Source organism: Neoarius graeffei, chromosome 14 (genome assembly GCF_027579695.1).
Source record: "Neoarius graeffei isolate fNeoGra1 chromosome 14, fNeoGra1.pri, whole genome shotgun sequence".
NCBI classification, from domain to species: domain Eukaryota; kingdom Metazoa; phylum Chordata; class Actinopteri; order Siluriformes; family Ariidae; genus Neoarius; species Neoarius graeffei.
Genome location: NC_083582.1, coordinates 70056607 through 70073193, shown reverse-complemented (window position 1 = coordinate 70073193; position 16587 = coordinate 70056607). Strand labels below are relative to the sequence as shown.

General features: G+C 40.3%; 1 protein-coding gene across 1 annotated transcript in view; it reads right to left on the bottom strand.

Moving 5' to 3' along the window:
• The window catches only part of c14h10orf90 (chromosome 14 C10orf90 homolog), a 50086-nt gene that overhangs the window by 29815 nt on the left and 3684 nt on the right, over positions 1-16587 (bottom strand). The window contains exons 3-4 of the mRNA XM_060938882.1: positions 7960-8032; positions 133-185 (exon numbers count right to left, since the gene is read on the bottom strand). Of these exons, the coding sequence (XP_060794865.1) occupies positions 133-185; positions 7960-8032 (126 nt within the window). The remainder of the gene's footprint in view (positions 1-132; positions 186-7959; positions 8033-16587) is intronic.

Below are 16587 nucleotides of genomic sequence, written 5' to 3'. Positions count from 1 at the left end.
TCAAAGTGTGCTGGAAGGGTTTAAAAGAGACTGGGATTTTGGCACTAGAGCAGGAAAAACACAAAGTCCTGCAGTGAAGAGTGAAATTTCAGTGGCTAGGATGAAGAGTATGAAGCATGATGAAGGGGATACCTGTAGAGAGATGGCTCCAGACGCTCCCCTGACCCCGAGTCCAGCAGTCCTGTCTGTGTGAGAGAGACAGGAGAGTCTTCTTAGTTTATAGCAGTGGAGATGAAAAGAATTATATTTTCTTTCTCAGTGTGTGAAGTGACCAGAAGCTTCTTTCTCATACTGTGTGTGTGTGTTTATATAATCAACAGAGTGCTGCTTATGTTGACCAAATCAGCATTGGGTCATTACATTCAGCTGGTCGAGCAAGGAGGGAGGGTGGGGTAGGGTTATATCTTGCTGGGACCAAATGGCTGGTTTTTTTTCTTTAATGAATTGCATTAACCCTTTGATGCAAAACATAATGCACACCCTTTCTAATGCACAACATGGGTCAAAAATGACCCGCATTCATTTTCCAGGTTATTTCATGCTGACTGAGTTTTTCTTTGCTCTATCTTTTGAAATCAATTTATTTTATGATTGAATATTCCAAGTATTCTTTAAATATCTTGTTTTTAATTACCACAAATCATTAATTTATTTTTTTCTTTCCTACTTTATGAACAAAAATCTCATCTCATCTCATCTCATTATCTCTAGCCGCTTTATCCTTCTACAGGGTCACAGGCAAGCTGGAGCCTATCCCAGCTGACTACGGGCGAAAGGCGGGGTACACCCTGGACAAGTCGCCAGGTCATCACAGGGCTGACACATAGACACAGACAACCATTCACACTCACATTCACACCTACGGTCAATTTAGGCCCTGTCCACACGGCAACGGATTCAGGTGAATCCGATACAATTGTTTATCGTTTCGGCCTGGCGTCCACACGGCACCGGCGTTTTGGGTGCCCCAAAATGCAATCTTTTGAGAACGGGTTCCAGAGTGGAAAGATCTGGCAACGTTGCCGTTGCGAAGTCGTCTGGATGAGTAGAACGGATTTGTTTACGATGATGTCACAACCACATGACTGTGCTTCACGCCGGGTAGAAGTGTAACAAACTCGATGCGAGTTGTCAACAAATCCTATAACTTGGTTCATGAAACGCATTTACAAAATATTTTCACTGTGAATATTTATTGTGTAATGGTGCAAAGTGAGAGAGAGAGAGAGAGAGAGAGAGAGAGAGAGAGAGAGAGAGAGTTAGGGCAGAGTCAATCCCACCAGCAAAAATAGGGAAAAAAAAGGAGCGATCTCACCTCTTCAGATGTTGGTTTAAGTCCTACAATACATTCCTCAAAAAGGGCGTAGGAGAACAAATTAATCCATCAACGTGTAGCATTCAATTTATTCCAGACCATTAAAGACGCCGCCTTCCACATAGAATCATACGTCATCCTCGCCGCCATATTGGATGGGTCAAAGCGGAGAATAAAGATGCCTCATTCATGTGCTGCATTTAACTGTACCAACAGGTTTACCGTCCAAACGAGATCACATGGGATTACCTTTCACAGGTGAGACTGGAAAAATACTTTTGAATGAATGAATGAATGAATGAATGAATGAATTTATTTATTTCGAACATGTATAAAATGTTCGAAATAAATAAATTCATTCATTGTATTTGGTCATTATAATGTAATTTTATGAACAGATTTTTCTGACTTTGTGGCTAATATGAAGTCTCGCGCATAATAGTTTATGCGCATGCGTCCTTAATTCTTCTATTGTTCTGGTGTCTCTGAAGGGACTGTCTTACAGCGCCTCTAGAGGTGTGGCATGTGTATTGCATCGTTTTCAGCAAGCGTTGCCATATGGACCTGATATTTTACTGATTGTTGCCCATTTGGACGCGATATTAGAGTCACCAGTTAACCTAACCTGCATGTCTTTGGGGGAAACCGGAGCACCCGGAGGAAACCCACGCGGACACGGGGAGAACATGCAAATTCCACACAGAAAGGCCCTCACTGGCCACGGGGCTCGAACCTGGACCTTCTTGCTGTGAGGCGACAGCACTAACCACTACACCACCGTGCCACCCATAATAATAATTTGTTTCAAGTAATTACTTTAGCAGTGAATGGGGCCAGTTATTTATTTATTAACTATGTAGTTAGCTAAGCCAACTACAATAAAATTAGCTAACTAAAGTAGAATATGTCAACAGCTAGGTAGCTAATAGTAATTACTTGTAACTTTCTGACAAGTAATCTACTCACTCTCAAGGTAACCTAAACATAATCCATTTTTTTCTAAGGTAATGTTAGAACAATTGAAAAACATTACTTCCATGTATTAGATGGGCAAAGGGCGCTGTGCTGAGCTGTGAAATGTCTGACACAAGCACAATTCACAGTTCCCACCAAACGCTGGAGTAAATGCATGCGGGTCGTTTCTGACCCATGTGTGTAAACTTGATGTAGAATTACAAAAGCTGTGCTTGTTCATAACTTAAGAAAGGAAAAATAAAAATGATGATTTGTGCTAAACAAAAACAAGATATTTACTGCATATTTGGAAAAGTAAATGACAAAATTAATTTATTTCAAACGTATATCATAGAAACACTCAGCCATACATGAAATAACCTGGGAAATGAATGCAGGTCGTTTTTGACCCATGTTGTGCATTAGAAGGGTAGTGATACAAAAAGGATTTTTATTCAAAAAGTAAGAAAGGACAAAATAAAATAAGGATGTATGATGATCAAAAACAAGTTAATTGAGGAATACCTTGAATACTGAATGATAGAATTAATTTATTGCAAAGATATAGAAGATAAAAACTCAGCCGGGTCACTTTTGACCCATGTTTTTCATAATAATTACGTCACTGAAAGGTCCTCACAAGGATGGGAAGTATATGTGTGTGTGTGTGTGTGTGCTATCAGATGGAAGCAGAGACAGAAAACGAGAGAGAGAGAGAGCTTTTCACCGCAGAAGTGCCATGTCACGTCGTAATGATGGATTGCACCACATCGCAGTCACCATGGTGACCCTGCCACTGACTGACAGTTAAAGTGCCCAGTAAACTATGCCACGTTTTTGTTTCCTTAACAGAAACACTGGCTCACATTAATGAACACCTGACAGTCAAACACCTCCCAGAAACAAGTCCTTCCTCCAGGAGGAGTGCTCATCTTTAACAATTCAGGTCTTCTTTGTGTATCCTCAGGCTTTTAAAAAAAAATGGGAATAAGTGGGAGGATGTGACAGATCATGCTATATGAGCCGTTAGCTGCTCATCCTGAATTAATGATGCTGATCATGCTGGGAGAGCTGGGTAAATACGCAAACACACACACACAGACTTCATGTCACAGTGTAAGCTACCATATGGACTGAGAGAGACACAGAGAAACTCAAGTCCTTGATGCATTAACAATCCTCATTTCAACCTTGAGCATTTGACAGTTTTGTACCACAGCTGCGCTCTTCACTATTTAATTCAGAAAATTATTTTCTCACAATATTTTAGGCAAATATCCATTCAGATGAAACCAATCATGAGAGAGAGAGAGAGAGAGAGAGAGACGTCCTTGTTTACCTGTCAGTCATACTGCCACAATGATGGACACTTGACATGCTACAATTTCTAGCCTGATAGATATAAGAACAAGTTTATATTGATATAAACTGGCAACGTAAATGCAGGTTTGTTTACGATGGTCCTTTCAAAATCAGCTGCCTGTTTATTTCCACTAGTCTCGAAGGCTATATAGTCAAATATGATTGACACATGTGCATACCGCTGGTAAACAACGCCCCAAATCATCACATACAGCCTGAGATGAATTACTCATTATGATAATAGAAGAATGCACTTGAGGGGGGGAAAAAAACAATCAAACAAGGCTGGTGCTGTCACACACGCTACACTGAGCCGCTTGAGTTTTATTCCTCATAACAGCTTATTCACAGTCAAACACAAGCCCGCGCTCTGAGCATATTTAATCTCTCTATTTATCTGTGTCTCTGTCAGAAGGCTGATTGCTTCGAATGTGAAAAGCAGACATGAATGCAAGAAACAAAAGACTGTGGAGTTGAGTTTTTGAACTTTGTACCTACACTGGTGCTTGAAAGTTTGTGAACCCTTTAGAATTTTCTATATTTCTGCATAACTATGACCTAAAACATCATCAGATTTTCACACAAGTCCTACAAGTAGATAAAGAGAACCCAGTTAAACAAATGAGACAAAAATATTATACTTGGTCATTTATTTATTGAGGAAAATGATCCAATATTCTATATCTGTGAGTGGTAAAAGTATGTGAACCTTTGCTTTCAGTATCTGGTGTGACCCCCTTGTGCAGCAATAACTGCAACTAAACATTTGCGGTAACTGTTGATCAGTCCTGCACACCGGCTTGGAGGAATTTTAGCCCGTTCCTCCGTACAGAACAGCTTCAACTCTGGGATGTTGGTGGGTTTCCTCACATGAACTGCTCGCTTCAGGTCCTTCCACAGCATTTCGATTGGATTAAGGTCAGAACTCTGACTTGGCCATTCCAAAACATTAACTTTGTTCTTCTTGAACCATTCTTTGGTAGAACGACTTGTGTGCTTAGGGTCGTTGTCTTGCTGCATGACCCACCTTCTCTTGAGATTCAGTTCATGGACAGATGTCCTGACATTTTCCTTTAGAATTCGCTGGTAGAATTCAGAATTCATTGTTCCATCAATGATGGCAAGCCGTCCTGGCCCAGATGCAGCAAAACAGGCCCAAACCATGATACTACCACCACCATGTTACACAGATGGGATAAGGTTCTTATGCTGGAATGCAGTGTTTTCCTTTCTCCAAACAGAACGCTTCTCATTTAAACCAAAAACTTCTATTTTGGTCTCATCCATCCACAAAATATTTTTCCAATAGCCTTCTGGCTTGTCCACATGATCTTTAGCAAACTGCAGACGAGCAGCAATGTTCTTTTTGGAGAGCAGTGGCTTTCTCCTTGCAACCCTGCCATGCACATCATTGTTGTTCAGTGTTCTCCTGATGGTGGACTCATGAACATTAACATTAGCCAATGTGAGAGAGGCCTTCAGTTGCTTAGAAGTTACCCTGTGGTCCTTTGTGACCTTGCCTACTATTACACGCCTTGCTCTTGGAGTGATCTTTGTTGGTCGACCACTCCTGGGGAGGGTAACAATGGTCTTGAATTTCCTCCATTTGTACACAATCTGTCTGACTGTGGATTGGTGGAGTCCAAACTGTTTAGAGATGGTTTTGTAACCTTTTCCAGCCTGATGAGCATCAACAACGCTTTTTCTGAGGTCCTCAGAAATTTCCTTTGTTTGTGCCATGATACACTTCTACAAACATGTGTTGGGAAGATCAGACTTTGATAGATCCCTGTTCTTTAAATAAAACAGGGTGCCCATTCACACCTGATTGTCATCCCATTGATTGAAAACACCTGATTCTAATTTCACCTTCAAATTAACTCCTAATCCTAGAGGTTCACATACTTTTGCCACTCACAGATATGTAATATTGGATCATTTTCCTCAATAAATAAATGACCAAGTATAATATTTTTTGTCTCATTTGTTTAACTGGGTTCTCTTTATCTCCTTTTAGGACTTGTGTGAAAATCTGATGATGTTTTAGGTCATATTTATGCAGAAAAATAGAAAATTCTAAAGGGTTCACAAACTTTCAAGCACCACTGTATATAGGATGAACATGCAGCATGGGCAACGTGGAGTGTTTCAAAGCGTATATCAGTATGGAATATTATTATACATACAAGACACATAAAAGTTTTCCATGGAATAAAAACATGTATTCTATTCCCTTCTCCTTCTCGCGGGTTTCATTCATTGGGTTTGATAGTATGCAATATTGTTAGCATATCGCTTATCCTATGTGTACTACGTCACTCTACCCAATGGAGAATGAGTGTTGAATAAGGTTTATGATATTGCATGGCTGTCAAGACAACATGACGTCACACATCAGAGACGCAAAACTTCCCCACTAGCGAACGACTGGGACAATTTGTAAACAAACATGGCTGCCAGGTTTGCTTTGTTAAATACGGAAGATTTTGAGAGAATTTTGAAAGAGAAAGACGTGTTGAACACCCAAAAGGAATGTGTATGTAGTATAATAATAATAATAATAATAATAATAATAATAATAATAGGCGGCATGGTGGTGTAGTGGTTAGTGCTGTTGCCTCACAGCAAGAAGGTCCGGGTTCGAGCCCCGTGGCCGGCAAGGGCCTTTCTGTGCGGAGTTTGCATGTTCTCCCCGTGTCTGCGTGGGTTTCCTCCGGGTGCTCCAGTTTCCCCCACAGTCCAAAGACATGCAGGTTAGGTTAACTGGTGACTCTAAATTGACCGTAGGTGTGAATGTGAGTGTGAATGGTTGTCTGTGTCTATGTGTCAGCCCTGTGATGACCTGGCGACTTGTCCAGGGTGTACCCCGCCTTTCGCCCGTAGTCAGCTGGGATAGGCTCCAGCTTGCCTGCGACCCTGTAGAACAGGATAAAGCGGCTAGAGATAATGAGATAATAATAATAAAATTGGCTGGATTTTTTTCGTGGTATATCATATATATTCCATTCACCTAGCATGATATTGAACTCATCTTCGACTCATTCAATATCATGCTAGCTGAATGAAATATATCTGATATACCACTCAACACCAGCCAATATTAGAAGAAGAAACCTTTATTTGTCACATGCACACTTCAAGCACAGTGAGATTCATCCTCTGCATTTAACCCATCTGAAGCAGTGAACACACGCACACCCAGAGCAGTGGGCAGCCACACTACAGCGTCCAGGGAGCAGTCAGGGGTTAGGTACCTTGCTCAAGGGCACTTCAGCCCAAAGCTACCCCACGTTAACCAAACTGCATGTCTTTGAACTGTGGGGGAAACCGGAGCACCCAGAGGAAACCCACACTGACATGGGGAGAACATGCAAACTCCACACAGAAAGGCCCCTGCTGGCCACTGGGCTCGAACCCAGAACCTGCTTGCTGTGAGGCGACAGTCTAACCACTACACCACAGGCCACTTTTTCCATGGAATAAAAACATGTGTTCTATTCCCTTCTAGCAGGTTTCATTCATTTGGTTCGATAGCATGCAATATTGTTATCCTTTGTGTATTACATCACTCTACCCAGTGGAGAATGTGTGTGCAATAATGTTACAATATTACATTGTCAAGACAACATGACGTCATATGTCAGAGATGTAAAACTTCCGCGTTAGCGAGCGACTGTGACAATTTGTAAACAAACATGGCCGCCAGATCTGCTTTGTTAAAAACGGAAGATTTTGAGAGAATTTTGGCTGCCAAGTAGCTCTGTTGTGTGCAGCTATCGATGTTGATTTTAAAAGTAACTAAGTAAATTACACAGGGAAATGAATACTTAAGTCTGAGTGAAAAAATACTGTGATGAGCCTGCGTGGAAGAAGAGTCTGGAGACAGAAATCATAGTTTCTCGGTCATTAGCCTGTGCTCGGAGCTCTCAGGAGCACTGACTTTACCGCACGAGTGTTGGCCTTTGCTAACACTCTTGCTCAGTGCTACACCGGCTGGAAGGTAACTGGACTGGAGTCATGAGTAAGCTAGCGCTGGCCTTTGAGAATACTGATAAGACAGTGTGTATGTATAATAATAATAATAATAATAATAATAATGATGCCTGGCTTTTTTTCATGGTCTATCAGATAGCTACTCATGTTCGACTCATTCAATATCATGCTAGCTGAATGGAATATATCTGATATCCCACTCAACACCAGCCAATATGATTTAAAGGTAATATTTAGAAAATCCAAAGGAAATACTTGTAGGCTATTTTATACCTGCATTTTTATTACAGAGATGTATACTTTTCCTTCGCTTTCATTTAACAGTACCTACATACCTCCTGGATCTGATCCATTTGCTTTGACAGAACTGCAGCATAATACAGGGGTGATAGGTGGCTTCAGCTTCACCTGAAAGAAAACACACTCCTTTCACGTCATTATTCATAGCATTAGGTGCATGCTGTGGAGCATGGCTTATGGATTCCAGCAGAAGGACAGAGCCAGTCACTGACAAGTGTTGGGACTGTTTTTTTTCTCCTTATACTTCAAACACAAGTCTCTGTTGAAACGTTGCTTTTTTTTCTCTCGCACAAATCTTTTGTCAAATGTCAACATCATACATCTTTCTGGATTTTCTTCCCCCTCTGTTCTAAGGGCTGTTGAACAAAACAGCAGCTATTTTCAGAAAATAGTCAGGACAGGATACTTTTTTAGAGATAGATTGTGATAAATTGCCTTCGCAAAAAAAAGTGCGTTATTTGTAAAGAACACATAATTGTATAAATTACATCAGGTGCAAAGTAGGATTCGTAGAACACATTACAATATGTGAATGACTTTTTGAATGTGCGATATGAGCTATGTGCTGTTACGAGCTATAGTGTGTTAAAATCTCTAAAAGGTTCCCGAAAGAGTCAGACTGAAGCTATTTGCTATTTGAAGGCAATTCAGTGCCTGTTTTGTTCATAAAATATAAATGAATGAAATTTTTCATTAGTGTTGACATTGGAGGCGTGAAAATGCAGTGAATATCTCATATGAAACCAACTACTGCTGTAATATTCTGTAATTATTTTAAAACATGTCAAGAATTTTGAGATACTGACTCACAATCTTTAAAAAAAAAACTTTTCATGAGTAAAATCTAGTCAATGATGTAATTTTGTCTTCACCTGGTGGAACTGGATTTCGGCAAATATAATACTTGCTCTTCAAACGTTTTAAGTTGCACACACAATGGGACTTTCAAGCTCAGTTAATAACACTGTCGCTGCTAAATACAATATATATGCTATTTTATACATTTTCTTCAAACTTTTAGGTAGAAACGCCCCAGAATCTATCGGGGACAGCAGGGAGACTTGGGACAAGTTTTCAGTTTTTGTAGATTGTGTGAAATTCTTTGCAGGTTACGTCACATTCATATTGCATTAGAGAATATTTACTGTACTCTCTTACCACAACATTAGTTTCTCAGCTTGTCACATATACTAGCCTTCAGGCTTCACTTTTTCTGTAGGGAGATATAAGACACTGAGGCGAGACATGGGACATTATGTTTGGAGACTTGGGACATAGTGGGGAGACATGGAACAAAAATAAACTATGGAGGACTACATGTTTAATTTTTATTTATTATCAGAACTTGTAAAGTATGAACTGTATGAACACACAATGCTGGTACAGCGATAGAAAAATGTCAGTTTACCCAAAACCTGACAGGACAAAACAGTTCCATTCTCAAGAAGGAATGAAATAAGCTTAATCCTCATGCAGGGACACGCCCATATTTTTAACATACATTTTAAACAATTTTAAATTTTAAACCGCAAGAAAAACCTGTAACATGGTGAACTGTCCCAACTCTCCCCATCTGGACTTGGGGGGGGGGCCCTAAAAACTGAAATGTTTTCCCCAGAATTTAAGGTTAATAATTTATACTATATACAGTGGTGCTTGAAAGTTTGTGAACCCTTTAGAATTGTCTATATTTCTGCATAAATATGACCTAAAATATCATCAGATTTTCACACAAGTCCTAAAAGTAGATAAAGAGAACCCAGTTAAACAAATGAGACAAAAAATATTATACTTGGTCATTTATTTATTGAGGAAAATGATCCGATATTACATATCTGTGAGTGGCAAAAGTATGTGAACCTTTGCTTTCAGTATCTGGTGTGACCCCCTTGTGCAGCAATAACCGCAACTAAACGTTTGCGGTAACTGTTGATCAGTCCTGCACACCGGCTTGGAGGAATTTTAGCCCGTTCCTCCGTACAGAACAGCTTCAACTCAGGGATGTTGGTGGGTTTCCTCACATAAACTGCTCGCTTCAGGTCCTTCCACAACATTTCGATAGGATTAAGGTCAGGGCTTTGACTTGGCCATTCCAAAATATTAACTTTATTCTTCTTGAACCATTCTTTGGTAGAACGACTTGTGTGCTTAGGGTCGCTGTCTTGCTGCATGACCCACCTTCTCTTGAGATTCAGTTCATGGACAGATGTCCTGACATTTTCCTTTAGAATTTGCTGGTATGATTCAGAATTCATTGTTCCATCAATGATGGCAAGCTGTCCTGGCCCAGATGCAGCAAAACAGGCCCAAACCATGATACTACCACCACTATGTTTCACAGATGGGATAAGGTTCTTATGCTGGAATGCAGTGTTTTCCTTTCTCCAAACATAACGCTTCTCATTTAAACCAAAAAAATTCTATTTTGGTCTCATCCGTCCACAAAATATTTTTCCAATAGCCTTCTGGCTTGTCCATGTGATCTTTAGCAAATTGCAGACGAGCAGCAATGTTCTTTTTGGAGAGCAGTGGCTTTCTCCTTGCAACCCTGCCATGCACACCATTGTTGTTCAGTGTTCTCCTGACAGTGGACTCATGAACATTAACATTAGCCAATGTGAGAGAAGCCTTCAGTTGCTTAGAAGTTACCCTGGGGTCCTTTGTGACCTCACCAACTATTACACGCCTTGCTCTTGGAGTGATCTTTGTTGGTCGACCACTCTTGGGGAGGGTAACAATGGTCTTGAATTTCCTCCATTTGTACACAATCTGTCTGACTGTGGATTGGTGGAGTCCAAACTCTTTAGAGATGTTTTTGTAACCTTTTCCAGCCTGATGAGCATCAACAACGCTTTTTCTGAGGTCCTCAGAAATCTCCTTTGTTCGTGCCATGATACACTTCCACAAATATGTGTTGTGAAGATCAGACTTTGATAGATCCCTGTTCTTTAAATAAAACAGGGTGCCCACTCACACCTGATTGTCATCCCATTGATTGAAAACACCTGACTCTAATTTCACCTTCAAATTAACTGCTAATCCTAGAGGTTCACATACTTTTGCCACTCACATATATATAATATTGGATCATTTTCCTCAATAAATAAATGACCAAGTATAATATTTTCGTCTCATTTCTTTAACTGGGTTCTCTTTATCTACTTTTAGGATTTGTGTGAAAATCTGATGATGTTTTAGGTCATATTTATGCAGAAATATAGAAAATTCTAAAGGGTTCACAAACTTTCAAGCACCACTGTATACTTCTAGTAACCAAGTGGCTGTTGCAGATAAAGTTTTTCATTGCAAATATGCTTTGAAATGTTTGCATCAGATGCAGAAGCTGTAACTCGAACTGCATCCTGTCCCTCTTATAGTTCTCCTGTCTGTCAGCACCTACTTCTTCTCTCTCCCATCCCTTACATTTTTTATCTTTTATTTCTTCCATGTCCCCACAATATAACACAGAATCTGCTGTAATATATGAGGAAAAATCACTCAAACACTCCACTCAGGGTTGATTCAGCACAGCCTGGAGACTTCTCTCAATCAGACAGAATGCAGAGGAAAGTGGAAATGGTTAGAGAGTCAAAAAAAAGAAAAACAAGAAAGAACGAAAGCTTGAGCAAGCTGAGAAAGCATATATAGACATATAGAGGTATTGAGGTAATGATTACGAATTCATAAATATCTGACAAACTTGCAAGCACGGCTATTTTCTCGGATAGAAATGTTTATTCAGCACTAATGGACGTCCAGCCTGTGCAGATAGAAAAGTTTTTAAGTTAGGAGTGCATACGTTTAAAAAGAAATCAAGGCTGTATCCTAAACTGAATAATGCATACTGAGTAGTATGCACAATTATTAATGATTCCAGTGGTGTAGTGTAATACAGACATTGGTGTCATGGCGTACAATTTAATACTGTAGTTTAAAGTTTGGGACAAGGCCAAGGATTACAATTCATTACGGAATTGTTATTTATTGTATGCATCACAGTGACTAATGGCCTAAAGCAATTGTTAGCCAGTTAACTCTCTCTGCTGCTCAAGGCCAGACCACGGAGTGAATATAAGAGCTTTCCCTGACCTTGAATTCACACTGGATGCATCACATATGCATCATGCCAAGCAAAGAACATTCGAAACATTTCAGCTGTGTTTTAATCTGTTTTGACAATGGCATTCAATTATAAGTATGAGTGAGTTTAATTTTTTTTGTTTTGAGAAAAGTATTAACTGTTTAATCATTAATGAGACCATCAATGATGGCGTAGCGTAGCTCACTCCAGCCCTGTCTAGTCCAGAAGGAACGATCTAAAGTGGGGCACCTTGCGCAATAAATGTTGCAAGCTATATACACTATATACAAGCTATATATAGAAGCAATATCCACCCTAGGAATACCGACCTATTTGCCAGAAAGAATCCAAAACGGCAAGGAATTGACCGAGAAGAAGCGATTTTTGTTGAACTGCTCATTAAGGCTTAATTAGTCCATAAGTTCATTAATAATTGTAATTAAGCAAATCTGGGTAGATGTTATATGCACCCTAGGTATCCCTACCTTCATGCCCAAAATAATCAAAATCGGTGAAGAATTGAGGGAGAAGAAGCAATTTGTGTGGAAACTGCTTGTTAGGGCTTAATTACTCCATATCTTCATTATTAATTGTAATTATGCAAATTTGGATAGAAGCCATATGCACCCCAGGCAGACCTACCTTCCTGCCAAAAAAAAAAATAAAATTTGGTGAAGAATTGAGAGAGAAGAAGCAATTTTTGTGAAATGTGGATGACGGACAACACATCATGACTCATCGCCTGTCGGCCGGATGAGTTAATAATTAATGGAATAAGTTTAGGTCAAGAGCTACTTGAATTTCCCAAACAACAATCAGGTCCTCCTCTTATCCAAATGATTGAACTTTCCAATTTACTCATTAAACTTGTTGCTTATTTGTGCCTTAAAGCGGTAGTGCATGCTTAATTGCGTGTGGGGGGGAGGGGGGTTCTTTATATTTTTGAGATGTAAACTAAATGAGATATCTGTACTGTGATGAAACACATCAGTGCTGGTGTTAATATATACAAAATTACCATTAATATAAAAATCGGCTCAAACAGCAGCCACTGTTTAAAATCACCCTGAACCTTGCAAGGCCGATGCTGACGTGGAGTCGATACTTCTCTACACTACCGTTCAAAAGTTTGGGGTCACCCAGACAATTTTGTGTTTTCCATGAAAAGTCACACTTTTATTTCCCACCATAAGTTGTAAAATGAATAGAAAATATAGTCAAGACATTTTTCTGGCCATTTTGAGCATTTAATCGACCCCACAAATGTGATGCTCCAGAAACTCAATCTGCTCAAAGGAAGGTCAGTTTTATAGCTTCTCTAAAGAGCTCAACTGTTTTCAGCTGTGCTAACATGATTGTACAAGGGTTTTCTAATCATCCATTAGCCTTCTGAGGCAATGAGCAAACACATTGTACCATTAGAACACTGGAGTGAGAGTTGCTGGAAATGGGCCTCTATACACCTATGGAGATATTGCACCAAAAACCAGACATTTGCAGCTAGAATAGTCATTTACCACATTAGCAATGTATAGAGTGGATTTCTGATTAGTTTAAAGTGATCTTCGTTGAAAAGAACAGTGCTTTTCTTTCAAAAATAAGGAAATTTCAAAGTGACCCCAAACTTTTGAACGGTAGTGTACATCATGAAATGTTTTATTAAAAAAAAAAGATGTTGATGCCCTCTCGTCAGTGATGGATGGCCCACCTCAGTAGTGTTGGGAATGGGAGTGGGAGTCTGTGAAACCATGTTCATTTTCAAATATTTGTTGATTGAGTCTCACTCAGTACGTTTACATGCACATCCAAATTGAGCTGCTGTCGGTAATCGAGCAAAGGGTCCCAGCAGGGGTGCCAGAGAAACCCAATCCTACATGCACACAAGGAAATCGAGCTATTGTGTGAGGTACATTGTGCACCCGAGCCACAGGTGGCGCTACACACCCCATCGTGTTGGTACACTTCCGGTTGTCGTCATGAAGAAGAGCTATTCAAGAGTGTAAACAAAGTTATCAGTTCCGTGTTCTCCATTGCGCGTTTTTCTCCCGTCCATGAATTTTAATATATTCAACTCTTTAAGCTGAATGAGCATGAACTCTGTCTCCTCATTGCTCCAGAAGTGCACGTTTCTGCTCGCCATTTTCTCTTCTTCGTTTGTTCCTCCTGACCTCTTCTGCTGCTCGCTACTACTGTTGTCATGCCGACCGAGGCTGTCGTGTTTCCCGCTTGTGGTCTCGTCACTTCCGGAAGGGGCAGTGCTGAAGTAAGTAGCTCAACTACATAGCTCAATAGGGTATACATGCACTAAGTAGCTCGGCAAAAATCGCGTAATCTAGGTCGTGTAGCTCGATTACGAGAAATCAAGTTCGGTTCAATTTCAGCTGAGCTAAGGTGTTTCCATGGCATTTAGAACTTCGATTTCAGTCGAGCAACGGCAGAAATTCGATTTTCTCTATGTGCATGTAAACGCACTCACTGAGTAACTCCTGCCTCACACATCTATGCCTTCCCTAATTCCACCTTCCTCTTCAGCCCCTTGCGCACTATTTAGCATTTTTAAAAATGATGCAATGGGTGGAGTTAAGCTTTAGAGATGTGGGATGAAGTTATACTTTAAATGTCCCAAAGTTTGTAACTCACATTGCTTTGCAGGAAATCGGCTCCATATTTCACCATAGTGTTTGTGTAGCTACTTGTCAAGCTGTTACGAAGAGGGCAGTAATACAGCAGACTGGATAGTCTAAAACAGGGGTTCTCAACCTTTTCTGCTTTGAGGCCCACCTATTCATACTTGTAGCGAGTCGGGGCCCGTTAAAAAAAGATCCCCAATTATTTTGGCTCGTCTATTCTGTTAGAATCTAATAATCTATTGTAAAGTGTACTAATGGGATGCAACATCACTCCCTGTTACAGATGGGAGTCCAGGAATTAAATAAATGTAATAAAAACAAGCTGTTTTTAATTGTAGGTATTGTATCTAAAACTGTATGGATGTGCCAGAAGCCAAACCATGCATGCAGGGCATTCTCAGCCAAAATGGATTAATGATCCAAAAGTGGAGTCTGGTCCATTAACACAAGAACTTGTTGCCATGTTTGTGTCCAGCAAACAAGCAAGTTATTAAAACCAAGAAGTACACGCAAAAGAAGTGGATATAGAAACCACTCAATGGGATTAGATCCTTACATGCTAACAAAGAAGGATTTTTCCTAGGAGTTGGAAAATTATCCGTCTATTGAGTTCTCCGACATCTCAAACTACCTGGTGCTGCAGTGCAGACGTCGTTCTACATGGGCACACAGATAAAAACCTGGAAGAGCATGGAGGAGGACAACTTTTTATATGTGGCTGGATTAAAGATCTGGGGATAAGGACACTACAAGATAGACGGCGGTAGACGGATCTAAGTGCAGGAAGAGTGTTTATTAGCAGGTGTGATATTTACAAAAGCAAAACAGAAAGCAGAATCATAAAGCAGAATATTTAAACAGCTTTATAAACATGGCTAGAAACAAACATGACAGTGATAATGCTTCACAAAGCCTCTGTGAAAACAGCTTCCGTATCTGTGCATGTTGATTGTGCTCAAATCAGGATCAGGTGTTTCCCATAATGACTGGGTCCCAAATGCATGCACAACACGCTCCATGAGTGTGCACGGCCACTTGAGCTGCACCAGACTCAAGCGCACAAAGGCATGACAGTCAAGTGTTCACCTACTGCAGGGGTCTTCAATCCTATCCACAAAGGGCCAGTGTGGCTGCAGGCTTTCATTCCAACCAAGCAGGAGCTACACCTGATTTCACTTGTTTAATCATTTCACCCTCGTCTCCAGTCAACAATCAAGTGAGCCTCCAATTTGGCTGTAATGAAAGCCTGCAGCTACACCAGCCCTTTGCGGATAGGATTGAAGACCCCTGACCTACTGTGTGACCACAACTTTTAGCTTACGTGCATATCACCACCAAAATGCCTCATTTTCATCGATAACCCATCGCAAAGCATCGTGAGCTGTAGTGTGACCATAACTTAATGAGGCAGATGTGACATCAGATGCAACCCAGCAATTGTACTATGAGTAAAAAATTAACTACTATGAGTAAAAAATTAACTTCAACTTGAAAGAAAAAAAAAATTCACGGCCCACTAGATGACGCTTGGTTGAGAAACACTGGTCTAAAAGAAGCAGAAGAACTCACACTGCTAAGTCTGGGTTTGCTCTCGAGCCTCTGAAAAACTGTTCACCTAAAATTGTGACAGTAGGAGAGTGAATAACTGGTGTGTTTATTTTGTTGCCCCATGTTGCTGAAAATATGGTGTGGACAGAGTTGTTTGGAAAAGCAGAAGGGAATGAGGTCTTGACGTGACGCGTTTAGTGTGAACTCGCCGTAAGGCTCTGTGCATCCCCAGGGATAACAGATGCAACCAGATCTCAAGCCTGTCACTTTTGATTGATGTCTTTAAAATAGTGCTAAATAAAAGAAAACAAACACTTGAATTGAGATTTAATGTTAATGTGAATAATGTATTGCGCAGCATCAGATGTGCAGCAGCCGGCAGTGGGCTTAGAAGAAAATTTTGT